Source organism: Octodon degus, unplaced genomic scaffold (assembly GCF_000260255.1).
Source record: "Octodon degus isolate 3935 unplaced genomic scaffold, OctDeg1.0 scaffold00022, whole genome shotgun sequence".
In the NCBI taxonomy this organism is placed as follows: Eukaryota; Metazoa; Chordata; class Mammalia; order Rodentia; family Octodontidae; genus Octodon; species Octodon degus.
The window spans coordinates 21,478,366-21,494,888 of NW_004524598.1; the positions used below are offsets into that span (position 1 = coordinate 21,478,366).

The 16,523-nt window shown below is 46.1% G+C and overlaps 1 protein-coding gene across 1 annotated transcript in view; it reads right to left on the reverse strand.

Moving 5' to 3' along the window:
• The window catches only part of Pkhd1 (PKHD1, fibrocystin/polyductin), a 503,959-nt gene that overhangs the window by 392,285 nt on the left and 95,151 nt on the right, over window positions 1-16,523 (reverse strand). Inside the window, 1 exon segment of the mRNA XM_023712007.1 lies at window positions 12,398-12,548. Coding sequence (XP_023567775.1) covers window positions 12,398-12,548 — 151 coding nt within the window.

Below are 16,523 nucleotides of genomic sequence, written 5' to 3' on the forward strand. Positions count from 1 at the left end.
GACTGGGCATGGTGGTGCACACCTGTAATCCCAGCACTTGGGAAGCTGGAAACAGGAGGATCACTATGAGTTCAGTCTGTGTAGTGAGACCCTGCAGACCCTGTACTAAATTTAAAAAAAAAAAAAAGGTACTAGCCATATGTCCTCTGAAACTCAAGGCAAACTCAGTTGTGAACCCCTTTAACAGTGATAGCAAACCATTTAGAGCTGTCAGTGACACAAACGTTGCATACAAACCTACGTACCATCAGTTCACCACCACTTCCCTATAACACTCAAAAGCAAATTTAAGTATTTGTAACATACAGTGGCAGTGTCCCAATCCAAAGGGCAGGGACTGGAGAAAAGACAACAGTTAGCCAAAGCAAGACCTACTTCAGCAGGGCAAACATTAAGTCCTGCAGCTTCATGTCCAGCACCGGGGCAGGTTACGTAAGATGTAACTTCCCAAGGCCTGTGCAGTCCTGCCCCAATGGCCCTGCCAGGTGCAGCTCACGTGGGCTCTCTCTGGAGCAGGCCCTGCTCATCCCCAAGGCTCTCCTCGGTGGACACTCCCTATTCCCAGCATGCCCACTGCCTGGGGTCGCACCCGCACCTTCATTCTCATGTACCACCCTCTCAGAGGCACAACTTTCTGGCCTCCCAACCTTCCCTTGAAGTCTACGTGGAGTCCCTGTGACTCTTGCAGTTCTTGAATTCTGCAAGCCTGTAAGCCAGTGCCACATGGATGATGCCAGAGTCTGCTGCCAGCCTGAGCTGTGGAGGGGCTCCCTGTGTCAGGACTGACACAGCCCATTCCTGAGGGGAGGAACTTGGGAATGCTCTTCTTAGGTGGCTCAGGGTGGACGCAGGGTCCTGGGCTCCCATCTTACGGCAAAGTCATTCAAGTTCACCTTTACAACCCTGAACCAGTGAGGGCTGAAATCTGACCCACAGCTGAGATCCCCTGGCCCATCTTGCCTCTGTCCTGGCACAAAGCGCTTATCTCTTCTTTCGTGCTGTGCATCTTTTCACCAACTACCTTCTTCTGGGCCCCGACTCTACACACGCTTTTCTGATGAGACATCAAACTTTTCACATTTTTTTCACTCTGCTTTTCTCTCCTAACTTTCACTACAAATCATGAAAAAAGCAGCCACAAGTGATGCCAAAGTTGGAATACAGGAAATTTCTAACAATTGCCTTAAAATCTCCTCTGCCAGACTCATTAGTCTGTCACCCTTAATTAAGCCTCACGTCAAGCCTTAGAGCATGGCAAAGTATAGACAAATTCTTTGCCAGAACGCATCGTTTACAGCTTCACACCATTTCCAACTGAGCTCATTCCCATTTGAAACCTCATGGCCCCACCTTGACTGCCCTCACATCACTCAGCACCCTTGTCTTCTGCGCTCCAGCTCACACCAGTTATCAAGCTCTGCTTATAACATGTTATGTCTCTCTAGTCCTCATTTCCAAGCTTTACTACACTCTGCCTGCGAGCCAGTTCTGGAGGCTTCTGAACCTGATGGTCAGGTGTGACTGTAGCAGTAAACCTACATCATTGTTATCAATTTCCTGTCACTGGAACTAAATACCCAACACCCACAACTTAAAGATGTTGACTAGGCTCACGGTTTCACAACATGGAGTCCATGGTTGCTCGGCTCCAAGGTGAAAATGACATGGGAGGTGGCAGCTGCTCAACCCAAAGCAGCCAGGAAGCAGGGAGAGAAAGGCAGGTCCAGGGACCTGCGCCCGCACCTCCAGCACATGCCTGAGCAGCTGCCCCCAGCAGGATATTCAGCTGTGATTACATAGCACCCCCATGAACCAATCACCTAACATCCCTACCGTTGAACACACAAGACTTTGGGGTACATTAGATTTAATGGACATAATATTAGGCAGTGTCTTTTTCATGGTATTTTTGGCCATTCTAGATCATTATACTTCCATAATGTTCAAAACTCAGTTTAGGTTTACAACCCAAAAAGTAATTTGAAAAACAGATACTTTCTGGAATTTTATTGACTCTACATTTTAATTTGGGAGAACTGCCATCTTAACACAGAATGCTGATGATTCTCTTTAGAGTTCTTCTGATTTAAGTATGTAAGCCTACATCTACAAGCTTCTGGATTCCATCAAATTTAGAAAATTGGTCTATTTCTTTACATGTTTATCCTCCCAGCATGGTGGGGGCACCTATAATGCCAGCACTGGGGAGGCTGAAAACAGGAGGATCACTACAAGTCAAGCTACATAGTGAGACCCTGTACCAAATAATACACACAAAAGGGGGAAAACATATATATATATGTTTATAGGGGAAACAATATATATATATATATATATATATATATATATATATATTCTGTCTCTCCTACCACTTTCCTTCTGCATCCCCACTTGCACAAATATTGCACTGGTTCACACTGTACCACAGATTACTACTTATTTACTATTTCCTTTCCAGGGCCCAGGGAGATAGCTCAGTAGAATAAGCGCTTGCCTGGCAAGCACAAGGCCCTGAGTTCTAAGCCCCAGTACTGCCAACAAAAAAAAAAAAAAAAAAGTAAAACATACTATTTCCTTTTCTCTTTTCTGTTCCTCAGTTTGGAGAGCCTCTTCAGCTTGATGAACAGCTGCTCCTAATGTCACAGGTCACACATCCTCTAGAGTCCAATCTAGCGTCCAGCCTATCTACCGACATTCTCATTACCAATATTAGTTCAGTTCTACAGATTTTTAAAAGAGTCTGAAGCTCTTCACTACTATTTCCTATAACTCCATTTCTTACATGTTTTTAATTTTTTGAATATGCTTATAACAGTTTTAAATGACTTTCTAGCAAATGCACATCTCTATCATTCTGTACTGATTGATTTTCTTTCTGCTCTCTTGTTTTCCATGTTGTTGATTGTAGGCTAAACCCTGTGGATATAACGTTTCTCAAAGGTGTGCTTTGTTCTCTTCATTAATGAGTATTTGGCTTCACTCTAGCAATTAAGAATAGCTTAGGCCAGGGAGACAGCACAGCTGCTCATGCATCTGCTTGGAAAGTGCAAGGCCCGGAGTTCGATCCCCAATACAGAGAGAGACAGAGAGAGAGAGAGAGAGAGAGAGAGAGAGAGAGAGAGAGAGAGAGACAGAGAGACAGAGACAGAGACAGAGACAGAGATAATTGGAAAGTTCAGACTGGACATTTAGGGCATGCTGCGCCAGAGAGGGGGGAACCTGTCCATTTCCAGAGCATTTCACCAGTAGATCTGTCTGCTTCCTACAACCTCTGAAGACAAATAATTATGACACTATGGCAGGGATTTTGTATTCAGCAGTTCACAGCCCCCAGTCAGGCTACAGACTGTGACAAAACATGTGGAACCTCTCATGGGTAAAGACCGGATTCGTCACAAAGTTACCAAGTCAAGAATTCCAGATAAAGTGTTCCAACCTTCACCTGAGGATCATGAAAAGTACAGTGGGTATCCACCACACCCTCACAAGCTGCATGCTGTCACCAGAACAACAAGCATAGTGAGACGACGGACTGTATTGAGAAAAAGATGAAATCAAGATGCTTAGATTAGAAAAAGCACACACTCCACAAGTTCATAAGAACATCCCTTCAGTAAATGCAAAACTGAAGTGGTTAAGCATCTCCTAAGAACCCAGCCCCTGAAGCTGCTGCACGGACTTCCCACAGAGGAGAACACAGCTAACACATACCTCAAGAGTACCGGGAGTTAGTAGTACAGCAGCCTCTGAAGCCTTGGACACCTGGAAGCCCGGCACTCAGGGGGCTGAGGCAGGAGGATCCTTGCAAGGTCAAGGACAGACCCAGGCTGCATAGTTCAAGACCAGCCCAATACCAAAGTAAGACCTTGACTGAAAAAAAACCCTGTGGAGCAGGAAACAAGTCCTGATGCCACGGAGCTTCATATTTAAAAAATGAAAGTGATATTTAAAGTTGTTGGGAAGCTGGACATGATGGGAAGGCTGAGGCTGGAGGATTGCTGTGAGTTTGAGGGCAGCCTACACTACATAGTGATAGTGTGTCTCAAAAAAAAAAAAAAAGACAAGTTGGCGAGAAAAAGTTTTCGTTAAAACATTGTTTTCAGTCTCAAAAACAAAGCTTATTTCTATTGAGCCTTACTGTCAGGATCTATCTGGGTGGGTCTAGAGCACCTTTATTCTAGGGCAGCAGCAGTAAAACTACAACCCTCGTGCCACAGCAGGCGGCTGGTTACACTGACAGCCCTGAGGGGCAATAAGTAGAAGAAAGTTGCACCATGTCTGGGAGCCTAACAACCTCAGTTAATGTGAGCACTATATTCCGTAGCAAAAGCTAAGATGAATAATGCCAACAGGAGCAAAAGGCAGGGTAGAGCATTGGGGGGGAGGGAGGGGCAAGGGGAGGGGAAGGGGAACAGATTATAAAAGAGAAACAAGCTGTGGTATGTACATGCAAACACTCCCCAGAACGACTGTAAACTACATAAATTCAAAGTTGTAATAAATAAATAGCCCCCCCCCTTTTTTTTTCTTTTTTGTGGTATGGGGGATTGAACTCAGGGCCTTGCACTTACCAGGCAAGTGCTATTCTACTGAGCCATCTCCCTGACCCCAATGGCCTTATTTCTAAAGTGTGATCTTTTTCAAATCAGTGCCTCTACAGTCTAAGACACCATCTCTCCAACATCCTCCCACATCGCGCTGCTCACTTGATTGAGGATGGATGCTGACGCACACCTCTCTATGCCAGCCCTAACAGAAATGCACTTACTAGGGCCAGCCGAACAGCTCAGCAGATTAAGGAGCCTGCCCGGTGTGTCATGTTGGCCCCGCCCCCAGTGTGCGCTGAGATGGCAATTGAGACTTCTCTTGGTCGCGTGTGCCTGTAATCCCAGTACTTGGGAGGCTGAAATCAGGAGAATGTCTGATCTATGTAGTGAGACCTGAACACCCTGTCTTAAATACATAAAATAAGAAATGCCCTCACTGTGTGACTGTTTAGCAGTCTGGCCGCAGAGCAGAGATGCCCACGAGAGACCCCTACAGCTTCCTGAGACGCTCTCTGCACAGCTCCCTCACATCGGCACCCTGCTCCGCAAGTCACCCCGACATCAGCACCCCTAGCCTCCATCCCCAATGGCTCACTGCCACCCTTGGCTTGGGCTCAGTTTCCTCGTGCGGTGCGCTCCAACAGAAACTCATCCTCCTTGTGTGTCCCTCCCCTGAGGATCACGGGCGCATGCTCTGTGTGGACCAAGACCTGAAAATGCCTCGACCAGTTTTGTGGCCACGTATGGCAGGAGCATAAGCCTGAAATTCACTGTCTTCTCATGGCAAAAACCAAACTGCTGTCCATTCATATTTTAATAAGACAACCCAAGTAATCAGGACTGCAGGAGGTTTCTGAACGCTAGAACCTGTGAGTCCTTGCGCTGATATAGTCTCTCCCAAGCAGTATCTTCCGATATCCTTCCTAGGAATGCTAGAATTGTATTTGCCTAGATTCTGGTGCTGGATAGAAGAAAACACTTTGGTGTCAGATGGGTGGGTGACTCCCTTTCAAGGAGAACTCGCACCACCTCGCACCTTGCACTTACATCAACTGCAGTCGCCACTCCCACTCTCCTGTGCTTGGTGTCAAGAACCCAACCAGCATCTCACTAATTTATTTCATCCACAAATTTCATATCTGCTTCCTGAAGGAGGAGGCTCGCTGCCTTGACCAACAGGGCCGATCTCCTGGCATATAGCCGCCCTGTGAACATTAAGCAACCTCTCTTCTAGCGTCTTTCCTCGGGTCCAATTTGGGGGCCTAATTGTCTCTAAACCCAAAGCTATCCTAGGTTCCTATGATGTAAATCCCTTGTTTCATCTTTTTTATTAAAACTTTGTCTTTAGACGATCCATTTTACCACATGGTCAGGCCACTGACTGTTCTGCTATCTATGTCCCACTTTCACACAAACTTGATTTTTTTCTCATTCTGTCGATGAAGGAAGTTTATGTCTCTGGGTTTGTTTTTTGTTTTTTTTTTTTTTTTTCTATTGTACCTACTTAAAAAATAGGCTGGGAGAGCTGGCTAAGTAGCTTAGTGGATTAAAGCACCTACAAGCAGGCACAGGGGCTGGGGGTTCAATCCCTGGGCCTGCTGTGCCAGCACCACCCCCATGGCATGCTGAGATGGTGATCAAGACTGGGCGTTGTGGTGCACGCCTATTATCCCAGCTCTTGGGAGACTGTAAACACGCAAATCACTATGAGTCCTATCTAGTAGTGAGACCCTGAACACTCTGTAGACCCCTCCCTAAAATACAGAAAAATAAATAAATAAATAGGCTCCTGCTTTGTGTGGTAATTAACTCACTCTTAACAATTACAGTAAGCTTCACAAACATAATACCAACAATGTGTACTCGATCCTTCCCTAGGTTGAGCTTCTCTGTTCATTAGTGGCTTTTGTATCCTGTACCTTCTTGCCTGGATTACCCACTCCCTGGTTTATCAGCACAGGCCACCTTTCAGAGAGTGCAGGACAGTGGTGGACCTTCCAAGTACAGCTTGTGTGTCTTGACTTAATTCTTATTACAAAAAAAAAAAACACTTGAATGAATATGGTATTCTAGATTCAAAATCATTTCCCAGAGAATTTCAGTATTTTTTAAAGAGAATACAAAATGTTTTTTAAAAATAGAAACAATACAGAATTTCACTAAAAAAGTAATGGGAGTTTGACAATGTCATATTGCATAATGTTATCTCCAAATTAGTTGTTTATATTATCAGATATAAACTGGCAAAATTGCTTTAAAAAGTTATAAGAAATCAAAAAGGCAAAGAAAAAAATTGAGCATTAGCTGCTCCTTTCAATAGACCAGCAAAAATCAGCAGTACAATTCTCCAAGCTGCCCCAGAGAATTTTAATAGCATTGTCTGAAAACTTCTTCTTCTACTGATACAGCAGCTTAGACGGGCCCAGAACCCTCTGCAGGTTACCACTGACATTGCAGGCGAAAGGCGGGTGCATGGGGTGAAGCAGGAGGCATTTTCTGGGGTGAAAGTGAAAAGAGAGCTGACCTGCACGGCCCGTCCTTCTTTCTGGGTCCCAGGGGGCTCCACGTGTGCCTTGTGCATGGTCCAGCTCCACCTCGGTCCCAACAGCCACCACAGATCAAGCCCAGCCCTGTCCTCAGACGGTCCCTCTGGGCTTTATGAGCCACTCTTCCGACTTCATCTTCAGAGCCCCAGGTGCAAATGCTGCACAGTGGGACAGAAAGTAGGAAAGGGAGGAAGGACGGTCGGGGAACGCCAACACAGCAGCTTCCGTCGGCTTCTAGATGTTTGTTCCATCCTGCTCGGAATCTCTCTCAGACCCGCTGAGAACACTCGCTGTGTTCGGCTCCCCGCTAAGCCTGATTTGTTCTGCCTCCATCATGCTGGAGTTTTCCCACCACCCAAGCAAACCTATCACTTCTACTTCAGAACCCTCTTGAACCTCAGGTTTCTCTGTGATACTCGGCTGGGTCTTCCCGCACGCTTTTGAATCATTTTCAGCTTCTAACATCTTTCCTGCTGCTTCAGTTTGTCAGTGTCTAATACACAGTATAATGATCAAACAAAAGAAAAATTTACTTTTCATAAAAATGGCCAGATTGTACTTATTCATTTATAACTCATTCATTCAGTAATCTTAATGGGACCCTATTATTGCAGCAGGTATAATTCTAAGCTTTGGGCATATAGCACTGAAAAACCAAGACTTCTCACGTAGCTAACATCATGGAATGCTACACAGACATTCCTCACCTAGTGATCAGGTTATGTACTTGTCTAGGTTGTTCGGTGAACTCACCCTCAGAGGAGGAACTGCGTGTGGTGTGCACATTACAATATCCAGGACAAAGAAGTAATCCACAGAGATTCCAACGTGATGACTTTGCTTTTGATTTTTAGAACTCTTACACAGAGCACTGTGGTGCATGCCATGCACAGAACTACAGAAAGTACTACAAGGTACCCCCAGCAGAAATGACAATAGCGTCCTGTAGAAGCCCCCAGGAGGCCGCACTGCTGGCCCCATTCCTGCACCCTAAGTCCAAGTTGTGGGGCATAACGGGGTACCGAACACCTCATTAACGGGGTACCGAACACCTCAGTCACCGGTCTGAATGGTCACTAAATAGGTTACCAGAAGAGGAATATCGGTGCCCATGTTTTACATACAAGTCAGGAAAACAACAGAAATCACACAGCACCATCGCTGTGTGCACATGGGTGGCCGTGGTTGTACCTGCATGTGTTCATCTCCCTCCCCGAGTCTCGGCTCTCGAGGGGTCCCTTCTCCCCATGCCCTCGCTATTTGCCAGCTTCTTCTCACCTGGGTGAGAAGCTTCAGCTCCCCGTGGATCTGCACTCAGGTCACCCTGCACTCAAATACCAGGTTGCTTGATGAAAGCGCTTAGTCCTTCGAGCTCCCTCAGGACTCTTTGTCACCTGCCGAACAAGCGCGTAACCCTCGAGCACAAGCTGACCCCAGCCCACCTGCAGCTCCTCGGCATCCTACGCATGCCGTGCACCCTGCGCTGTTCTGGGAAACTGCGCCTCAGTGCCGTGTGCTCCTTGCTTTCTCTACAGAGATGCCTTTCCTCTGACCCCTTGGACATCTTGAGCTTACCTGGTCTTCACAGCATAGTACAAGCGCTATTACTTCAGTAGAGCGTGGTTGTGGGGAAAAGGCACAGTTCAGGCAACACCTGCCAAGGAGGGCCACAGACCAGCCACTAGACCCACAAGAAATTCTGAGACGAAGCAGCTCCTCAGACAAGTAAGTTCGGGTGATGTGCCACACCATGGCTCTCCACGGAAATTCACACCACGCGTCTACGTATTGGATGCTCTCCAATATCCTCCGACAGGAAAACAACGCTGTGTCCTCTCCCCTGGTCTTTCGTCCTTCTCTGAGTCTACATGATGTCCCAAGATACACGCATACACATAATGGCTGAGTGCGTGTGCGTGCGTGCGTGTGTGTGTGTGTGTAACTTTTTGAGAGAATAAAAAACAGTAAAAAACAATAAAAAACTGGAGGTGAAAGTGAAAAGAGAGCTGACCTGCACAGCCCATCCTTCTTTCTGGGTCCCAGAGGGCTCCACGTGTGCCTTGTGCATGGTCCAGCTCCACCTCGGTCCCAACAGCCACCACAGATCAAGCCCAGCCCTGTCCTCAGACGAAACAGCTCAGAATTTCAGAAAACAAAATAACAAGAATCCAGCAATGGTTGTTACAGTGTGTATTGTTGTATTCAAATTAGTTGAGCATGTTGCCAGATACAAGCATGCAAAATTGGTCAAAAAAAATAAATTAAAAAAAGAAAAATATTGTCTTAACTGTTGCTTTCAATGGAGCAGCAGTACAATTAGCAAGCTATTCTGTAAGGGAAACGGGAAAAGAAGGAAGGAAGTGCGTGCACCTTTTTAAGCACAGCGTTTTACAAGTCATTTGACTTTGGAAACCTTGTACTGCTAAATCTATTCTATGGAATCAGTGTAGTAAGGTTCTCATCTGGAAAATTCCTGAACTTGGAAGGGCATCCTGTGTTCTACACCTGACTGAGCACCAATCAGTACACATCTTCCCCAGGCCTGGACCCAAATCATTCACCCTAACAAAGGCGGCATGTTCTTTCCCAGCCAAGTAAGAAAATTAAACATCCACACGAGCAGCTTCACCAGGCATCACGCATGGTGGGCAAGGTGTTTACAGCCCAAATAGAGTATAGACGTGTCCCAACCAGAGTCATATTATCCAAACATGGTTCTTAACTGTGGATCTTATATTCTCAAAAGATAATCAATCAATTGAATGGACATTTAATTATAAACCTTCTACTAATAGACTTTATTATATCCAATTCCAGGAGCAAACCCAGTCACCCTACCTGAGAGTAGAATCTAGAACCAATGATTTCCCAATTATCTAGAATTTTTGGTTTATTTGTTTGTATTTATTTATTTATTTATTTAGTACCAGGTCTACAGGGTCTCACTACACAGATTGGACTCATAGGGATCCTCCTGTGTTCAGCTCCCAAGTGCTGGGATTACAGGCACATGCCACCACACCCAGTCTTAGAATTTTGGGGTTTTGTGTGTCTGTGTAGCTACAGTTTTACCTACCTACCACTATGCTGATCTGGTCAGTATGACAGGAATTGTGCCCATAACCCTCCTTTCACTCTTTGGGACCCTAAGAGAATTATTGCAGATCTTAAATGCTAAGGGTTTGCTGCAGATCCCTGGTCTGGTTCCCTACGTTCCCCCTAACTTTACTTGATAGACTCCTGCTCCCAATAGACTGTTGTAAACTATGGCCTTAGCACACTTGAATGCAGGGTATTCATGCCTAGAAGCTGCAGCCGTAGGGCCCTCCTCCCTCACCCCTCAGGGCTGGCGCTCCCTGCACACTAGTGCAAGCTAATGTACTCTCACAGCCACGCCACTTGCTCTCTGGAGATTCGATGGCTTACCTCCCCTACGAGGATTACAGCTGCCCAGTTTCTGATGTGAAATAGCAAGCTGTGTGACCTTTGCCCGGCCACCTTTCCTGGAAGAATCTTAGTAAATTCATCTCTGAAATGAGATCCTTGGTCAAGATGGTGTGTGATGTTCCCTCTAGTGGAGACGAATTGACTTTAAGTAGATACTGTTTTGAACCCTATTTAGTCTATCACTAAATAATAAAACCCCTTTTCATATTATTTTCTTTAGAACTAAATATTTTATATGAATATTTATAAATGAGTGAGGTATTTAACCTCCAAAAACAAACTCAGCTCTGAGATGATGAAAAATCAAACGAAGTATTATAAGAAGTGGAAAAAAAATCTCATTAAAGCAACAAGTGTCACACAGACATAATCCTGTGTCACTTGTTCCCTGACTGACAGCTAGTAAACTAGGATCACCAATAATGCCAACACCTGACACTCACTATGGGTAGGGTCAGTGTCAGTGGCTCACATGTTAGAAGCCTCATGACTGTATCCGGTGTTAGCTAAAATTATCCCCATTTTATAGATAAGAAAACTGAGCTGGGCTTGGTGGTGCACACCTGCAATCCCAGCCCTTGGAAGGCTGAGGCAGGAGGACTGCCATAAGTTCAAGGCCAGCTTGGGATACATAAGTAAGTTTAAGGCCAGACTACACTACATAGCTAGATCCTGCCTCAAAAAAAGGAAAAGGAAGAAAGAAAAGGAAAGATAAAGAAAACTGAGACACAGAAGAGTTAAATAATTTACCTGAAGTCCTTCCAGGTGGTCAGGGACATATTCAAACCTGGGTGCCCTATCTCTAAAGCTCACACTCTTCAGCACTTCGCTAAAGCCCCTCTCTGTCCATTTGCCATGCAACCACCCCTACAGTACCAGGCTATTATTCCCCCAAACACCAGCAGAGGCCCAGAGAGGCTGAACAGTTGCTTTGTGTCCCACCGCACTCCTGCCTCACTACAAAGAATTTTTGAATCATCTCTGAGCGCTGATTGCTGAGAAAGAAGCCCAGAGAAAGGTGGGGTCTGGGATTTGGGGACACCGGTTCCAGAAATGCAGAATTAGCCGCAGCATCTAACTGTAAGGGAACAGCATTTGGAGGTGGGGACACTGAGAACCAGGAAGTGACAGTCGCAGGCCATCATGCAGGGGAAAAGTAAAGAGGAACGAAGAGATGGCAGGTAATAGAAAGCCAGAGGGATCCCAAGGTAGTCAGGAAACAGTTCAGAAAAGAAAGGGGAAAAAACGTTTTTTGATAGTCACGTACATTTCGAGCACCAGCGCAAAAGTTCTATATAATAAGGAAAGAAGACAATCCCAGGCAGCATGTGGTTTCGAATGAGGACAGCACAATAGGCCAGCCCACACTCAAGCCGCTTACAGGGAGTGAGGCACGGAGGAAGCAGGCTGCACGTCCCTGATGTGACTTCTCAGGGCTGCACTCTGCTTCCCAGGGAACACCACTCTGGCCCACCACGCTGAGCAGGTGCAGGGGCCGGGAAGTCTTCCAGGAAGGCCTGGCTAAATGGTGGGCTGCTTATTTTATGAAGGAATAAGTCACAAAAAACCCTTGCAAATCCCCATCCAGAAAACAGGACAGAAAGCTCAGGATATTATCTGTCCAGAACTTACTTTAAAAGAGCCCAGGCAGCGCGCATTCATTTTTGAGGAAATATATGATTAACCATAGTTAACTCCGAATTCAGATGTTGTGCATTAGGCCGGCTCCTCAGAGCTGGAGAGCATTTAATATTATATATCGCTGCCATTTGGACTAAATTGTTTTTTTAATGTACACAATATTACAAATTTAATTTGAGCTGTTTGAATCAGTCTGTAAAAAAGATTTGATTATACCTGAGTGTTCTGGCCCCAGCTTTTCCGTATCTCAGTAATCTTGGTGGTAATTGGCTGATTAGGCGTCTCACACTCCATCTCTGCCTCAGTTTCCATGGTAATGGTACAGGAGCTATTATAGATGAGAACTTCATCTCTTTCCACTTTAGGGCTGAAACGAGAGGGGAGGTTAAATGGGGTGTCATCAATCTTAATGAAATGCAATTATTTTTCCTCTTATTAATCATTGTAAGCCATTAGCTTGTGGCAACTACAGCCCACCATTTGTCAAATTTTGCAAATTTCTGTAATTTTGTTTCCATTCTTTTATTGTTTATTTGTTTTCCCTTTATCTGTTCGCCCTGCAATGAAAATGCACACAGTAAATATCTTTCACTGAGGCCTTTCTTATTTTCTGAATCTATTAGGAACATTCGCAAAAGGTTCCACAAACTCAACTTAGCAGGCCATGAGGAGACAGCACTTCCAGTTCCAAAAATGGAAGCTGATGTCGGGCAGGGTTTTTCTTTTGATCTTTTTCTTCTCCCCTTCCGTCTTCCGGATTTTACTCACACTTCGTGTGGGGGAGTGAATTGCCTGGATTCCCCCAGGGCAGAGGGAGAAATTGGAAAACCCACACAACTGGCTAACTGGCCCCTAATTCCAACTGTGAAAAAATGAACTCATTTAGGCTTTCAATTCCCTCTCCCCAGCTGATGGCAATGAGGCTTCTGTTGCTGGCAGTGGAACATTAACTTAGTAAATTAATTAAACTTACTTAACAGCCCAGACTAAGGAGATTCGATATATGTGCCCGTTATACTACCAGCCACTCACTTGAAAAGTCCTCTTGCTTTAAGAGGAGAAGCCAGACTGGATTTAAAATGCTAAACAGCAATGCGGCATCACAGACAGTCTCAGGATACGCAGTCCCGAGGAGGAGAGCGCGTGGAGAGGCGGGAGTCGCCCCCAACAGGTGCGCTATTTATTCAAGAATAATCCTGGCTTTAGGCAGCCTTGCAGCTAACTACAATATTATTAGCAATAATCATGCATGATGTTTCAAACTTCCCATCAGTTTCATATAGATGATCTCATTTCAACCTGTAAATTGGGGAGCAGTATAAAATAACCCAAAGAGATCACGGGCCTTGCACACAGGCAAAAGCAAAATTCGGCAGCGCCAGGAACGAAGCCAGGCGGCCAACTTCCCGGGCCGCTGCGCTCTCCAGCTTTCAAATACCGGTTTCTAATTGAACATCAGGAATGAAGATGGTGGAGCCTCGGGGAGACCAGGAAGGGTGGAAGAGAGGGCAAAAGGTCATCCATTGAGAAACTACAAATCCTGTGAACTATAGCATCTTTTTTCAAATCAAAGTTGCTATGGTCTCTCTCACCTCATGCTAGAAATAAGGAGCAGGATAACAATCACACCTTGGCACTCATCCGAATCTTCTTCTTGCTAAAATAATCTCAGGCATGACTAACCCACCTAAGGCATGACTTCCACACCCACTGTCCTTGAACTCTGTGAAGGGCGCCAATATTTTAACCTCATGCCACCCAGAACTGAGCAAACTTCAGGCTGGCCCCTGGTACTCTGGTCTCCCTCGGTGTGAGCGAGCCAATGTTATGATCGTTTTGTGTCCCTCACGCTTATTTGAAGCCAGTGCTGCACTAAAAGTCTCAGCGCTACAAGCACCTGGAGGGCTCGCCACACCGTATGTGCTCCGCTGCTGCGGGGAGAAGCAGTGGCGCGCAAAGGGGAGGTCTGGAAGCGGCTCGGCGTTGAGTCCTCACACCGGTCCTGCCACTTAGGTGACCCTGAAGTCACACATAATTGAGTACTTACTTTAAAGAGGTAGTGAGCAAAGGAGGGTGGAGAATAAAGCACTAGCAGCTGGGTGGGGCGGCGCACACCTGGGCGCCGAGCACTTCGGGAGTGGAAGCCGCAGAGGCAAGTTAGAGCCCAGCCTGAGCAACTTAGAGCAACTTAGCACACAGTGGGGCCCTGGCTCGAACTAGAAAGGGCTGCAGATGCAGCTGGGTGTGAGGGTGGAGGGCTCAGTCCCTAGTCCCCCACCCCCAAAAGGGAAAACCAAAGGATTAGCAGATTAGCACAGAGCCTGCTACACAAGAAGCATCTGCTAAAGCCACCGGCAAGACCAGGCTTTGACGTGACTTTGGTGGCGGTGCTGTTGCTGAGGTATGTACCTGGGAAGTGACGTTTACTGCTGTGACGTTTTATCTCACTGATGTAGACCCATTGCTCAGATCCACTTTAGATGCCAAGACCCTAGGATCCAGCTGCACCTGCAGAGCTGAGCCAATGTCCCTGCTGGAGACAAAACCTCCAGACAAATACTGTGTTCACTCCTGCAGCGTCAGTCAGACAAGATTCAAAAAGGGAAACCAAAGTAATATTACTTCTAAATTAAAACACAAATATGAAAATATGGTGGAGTAGTATGAAAAGTCAAAATGGACTTTCAAAACCTCTGACCGCACGGCAATCTAGGGCTCGGGTTAGCCCACTTCAGGCTTTGCACCTAGAACTTTCGGGCTGCTGCTGGGGTGGTGAGGTTGCCAGGATAACTCGAGGTGGCCGGCTCCCTCTAGATTCACGTCATAAGTCACTTACAAACCTATCCAAAACTGCAAACCAAAGCTGGCTTGTCACGCCATCCTCCTCTCCATGAATCGGCTCCCAAAGCTGCTGTACCTGGCTAAGAATTCTTCCTAGCATTTTGTCAGGGATAATACCAGGCTTAGTACCCCAAATTTCTCCCTTTTGGCTAATCCACAGAACACTTCCTGTCACCTTCTCTGTCACTGGGCTCCGCTGGCCAACGGAGAATGAAGTGGGCAGTGGCATGCTGCCCTTCGGCATTAGCCTGTCAGAAATACTGTCACCCCCAACCACATTTGTCCCATCCTGGATGTCTGTCCCAAATAGACTGTCACCCCTGGCCACATCCTCTCACTCTGGACAGAGTTAAGCCCCTTTCTGTGAGCTGATACTTATTTTCTAGTTTGTCTCTCATTAATTTGCAAGAGATTTTTTTTTCTTCAAAAACCCATATTCAAAATTAGCTGAGACATCAGAATAGCAAAAAGTAATTAACATTTACAAAATTTCAAAGTTTCTCAATAATTAGCTACTATTCTCTTTTATTCCACGGTAATTTTATAGATTAAGAAATATAGTTGAGGGCTGGTGAGATAGTTCAGTGGACTAAGTGCCTGCTTAGACAAGCTCAGGGACTTAGGCTTGATCCGTGGTACCATATGCCCCGTGCCAGCCCCACCCCTGGGCGTGCTGAGCCAGCCACTGAGACTGGGCGTGGTGGCGTACACCTATAATCCCAGCTCTAGGGAGGCTGAAAACAGGAGGATCACTATGAGTCAGTCCAAGCTGCCTAGTGAGACCCTGTACCAAATACATTTTTTTAAAAAGGAAATATAGTTGAACAAATTTAAATTAAATTATAGATAGCAATATATGTATAACCTAGATATGACATGGATAGATGCATATCCATACACACATACATATATGCAAGTATTTAAGAAAAATTGACAAAAACATTTTGATTTAAATAATGGTCACAATAGTTCTAGAACCTCAGATTGCTGCCTCCCCATGTGTGGCTCTTCCAGTTGGTCTCACTGGATCTGGGAGTCAACAGGTAGTCTTCCTGTACATGCTCTATGGACAGGCACTGTCACCTGTGGGAGTGCTCTGTCCCTGCGTGTCCCGACCTCACTCCCAAGGCTCTGACCGCACTGGCCACGCTGCCCAGTGGAAGCTCTTATCACAGAGGCCAATGTCACATCAGGTCAGAGGGCCGAGCTCCGGTCCCAGCACTGTCCCCACCTGACTGCAGGACTTGGGAGAGTAACTGTCCACACAGAAGAGAATGCAAGGGGCCGGGAAGATAGCTCAGTAGAATAATAACCGGGCCTGAGTTCAATCCCCGGTTCCACCAAAAAAAGAGAAGAGAATGAAAACCCCTGGGCTTTTGGGGTCTTACGCACTGCACCTGCCTTAGCTCCCTCCCTTCCCTTGCTAGTGCCACCTCCTCCCTCCTCCCTCCTGCCTCCTCCCTCCTCTCTCCTGCCTCCTCCCTCCTCCCTCCTCCCTCCT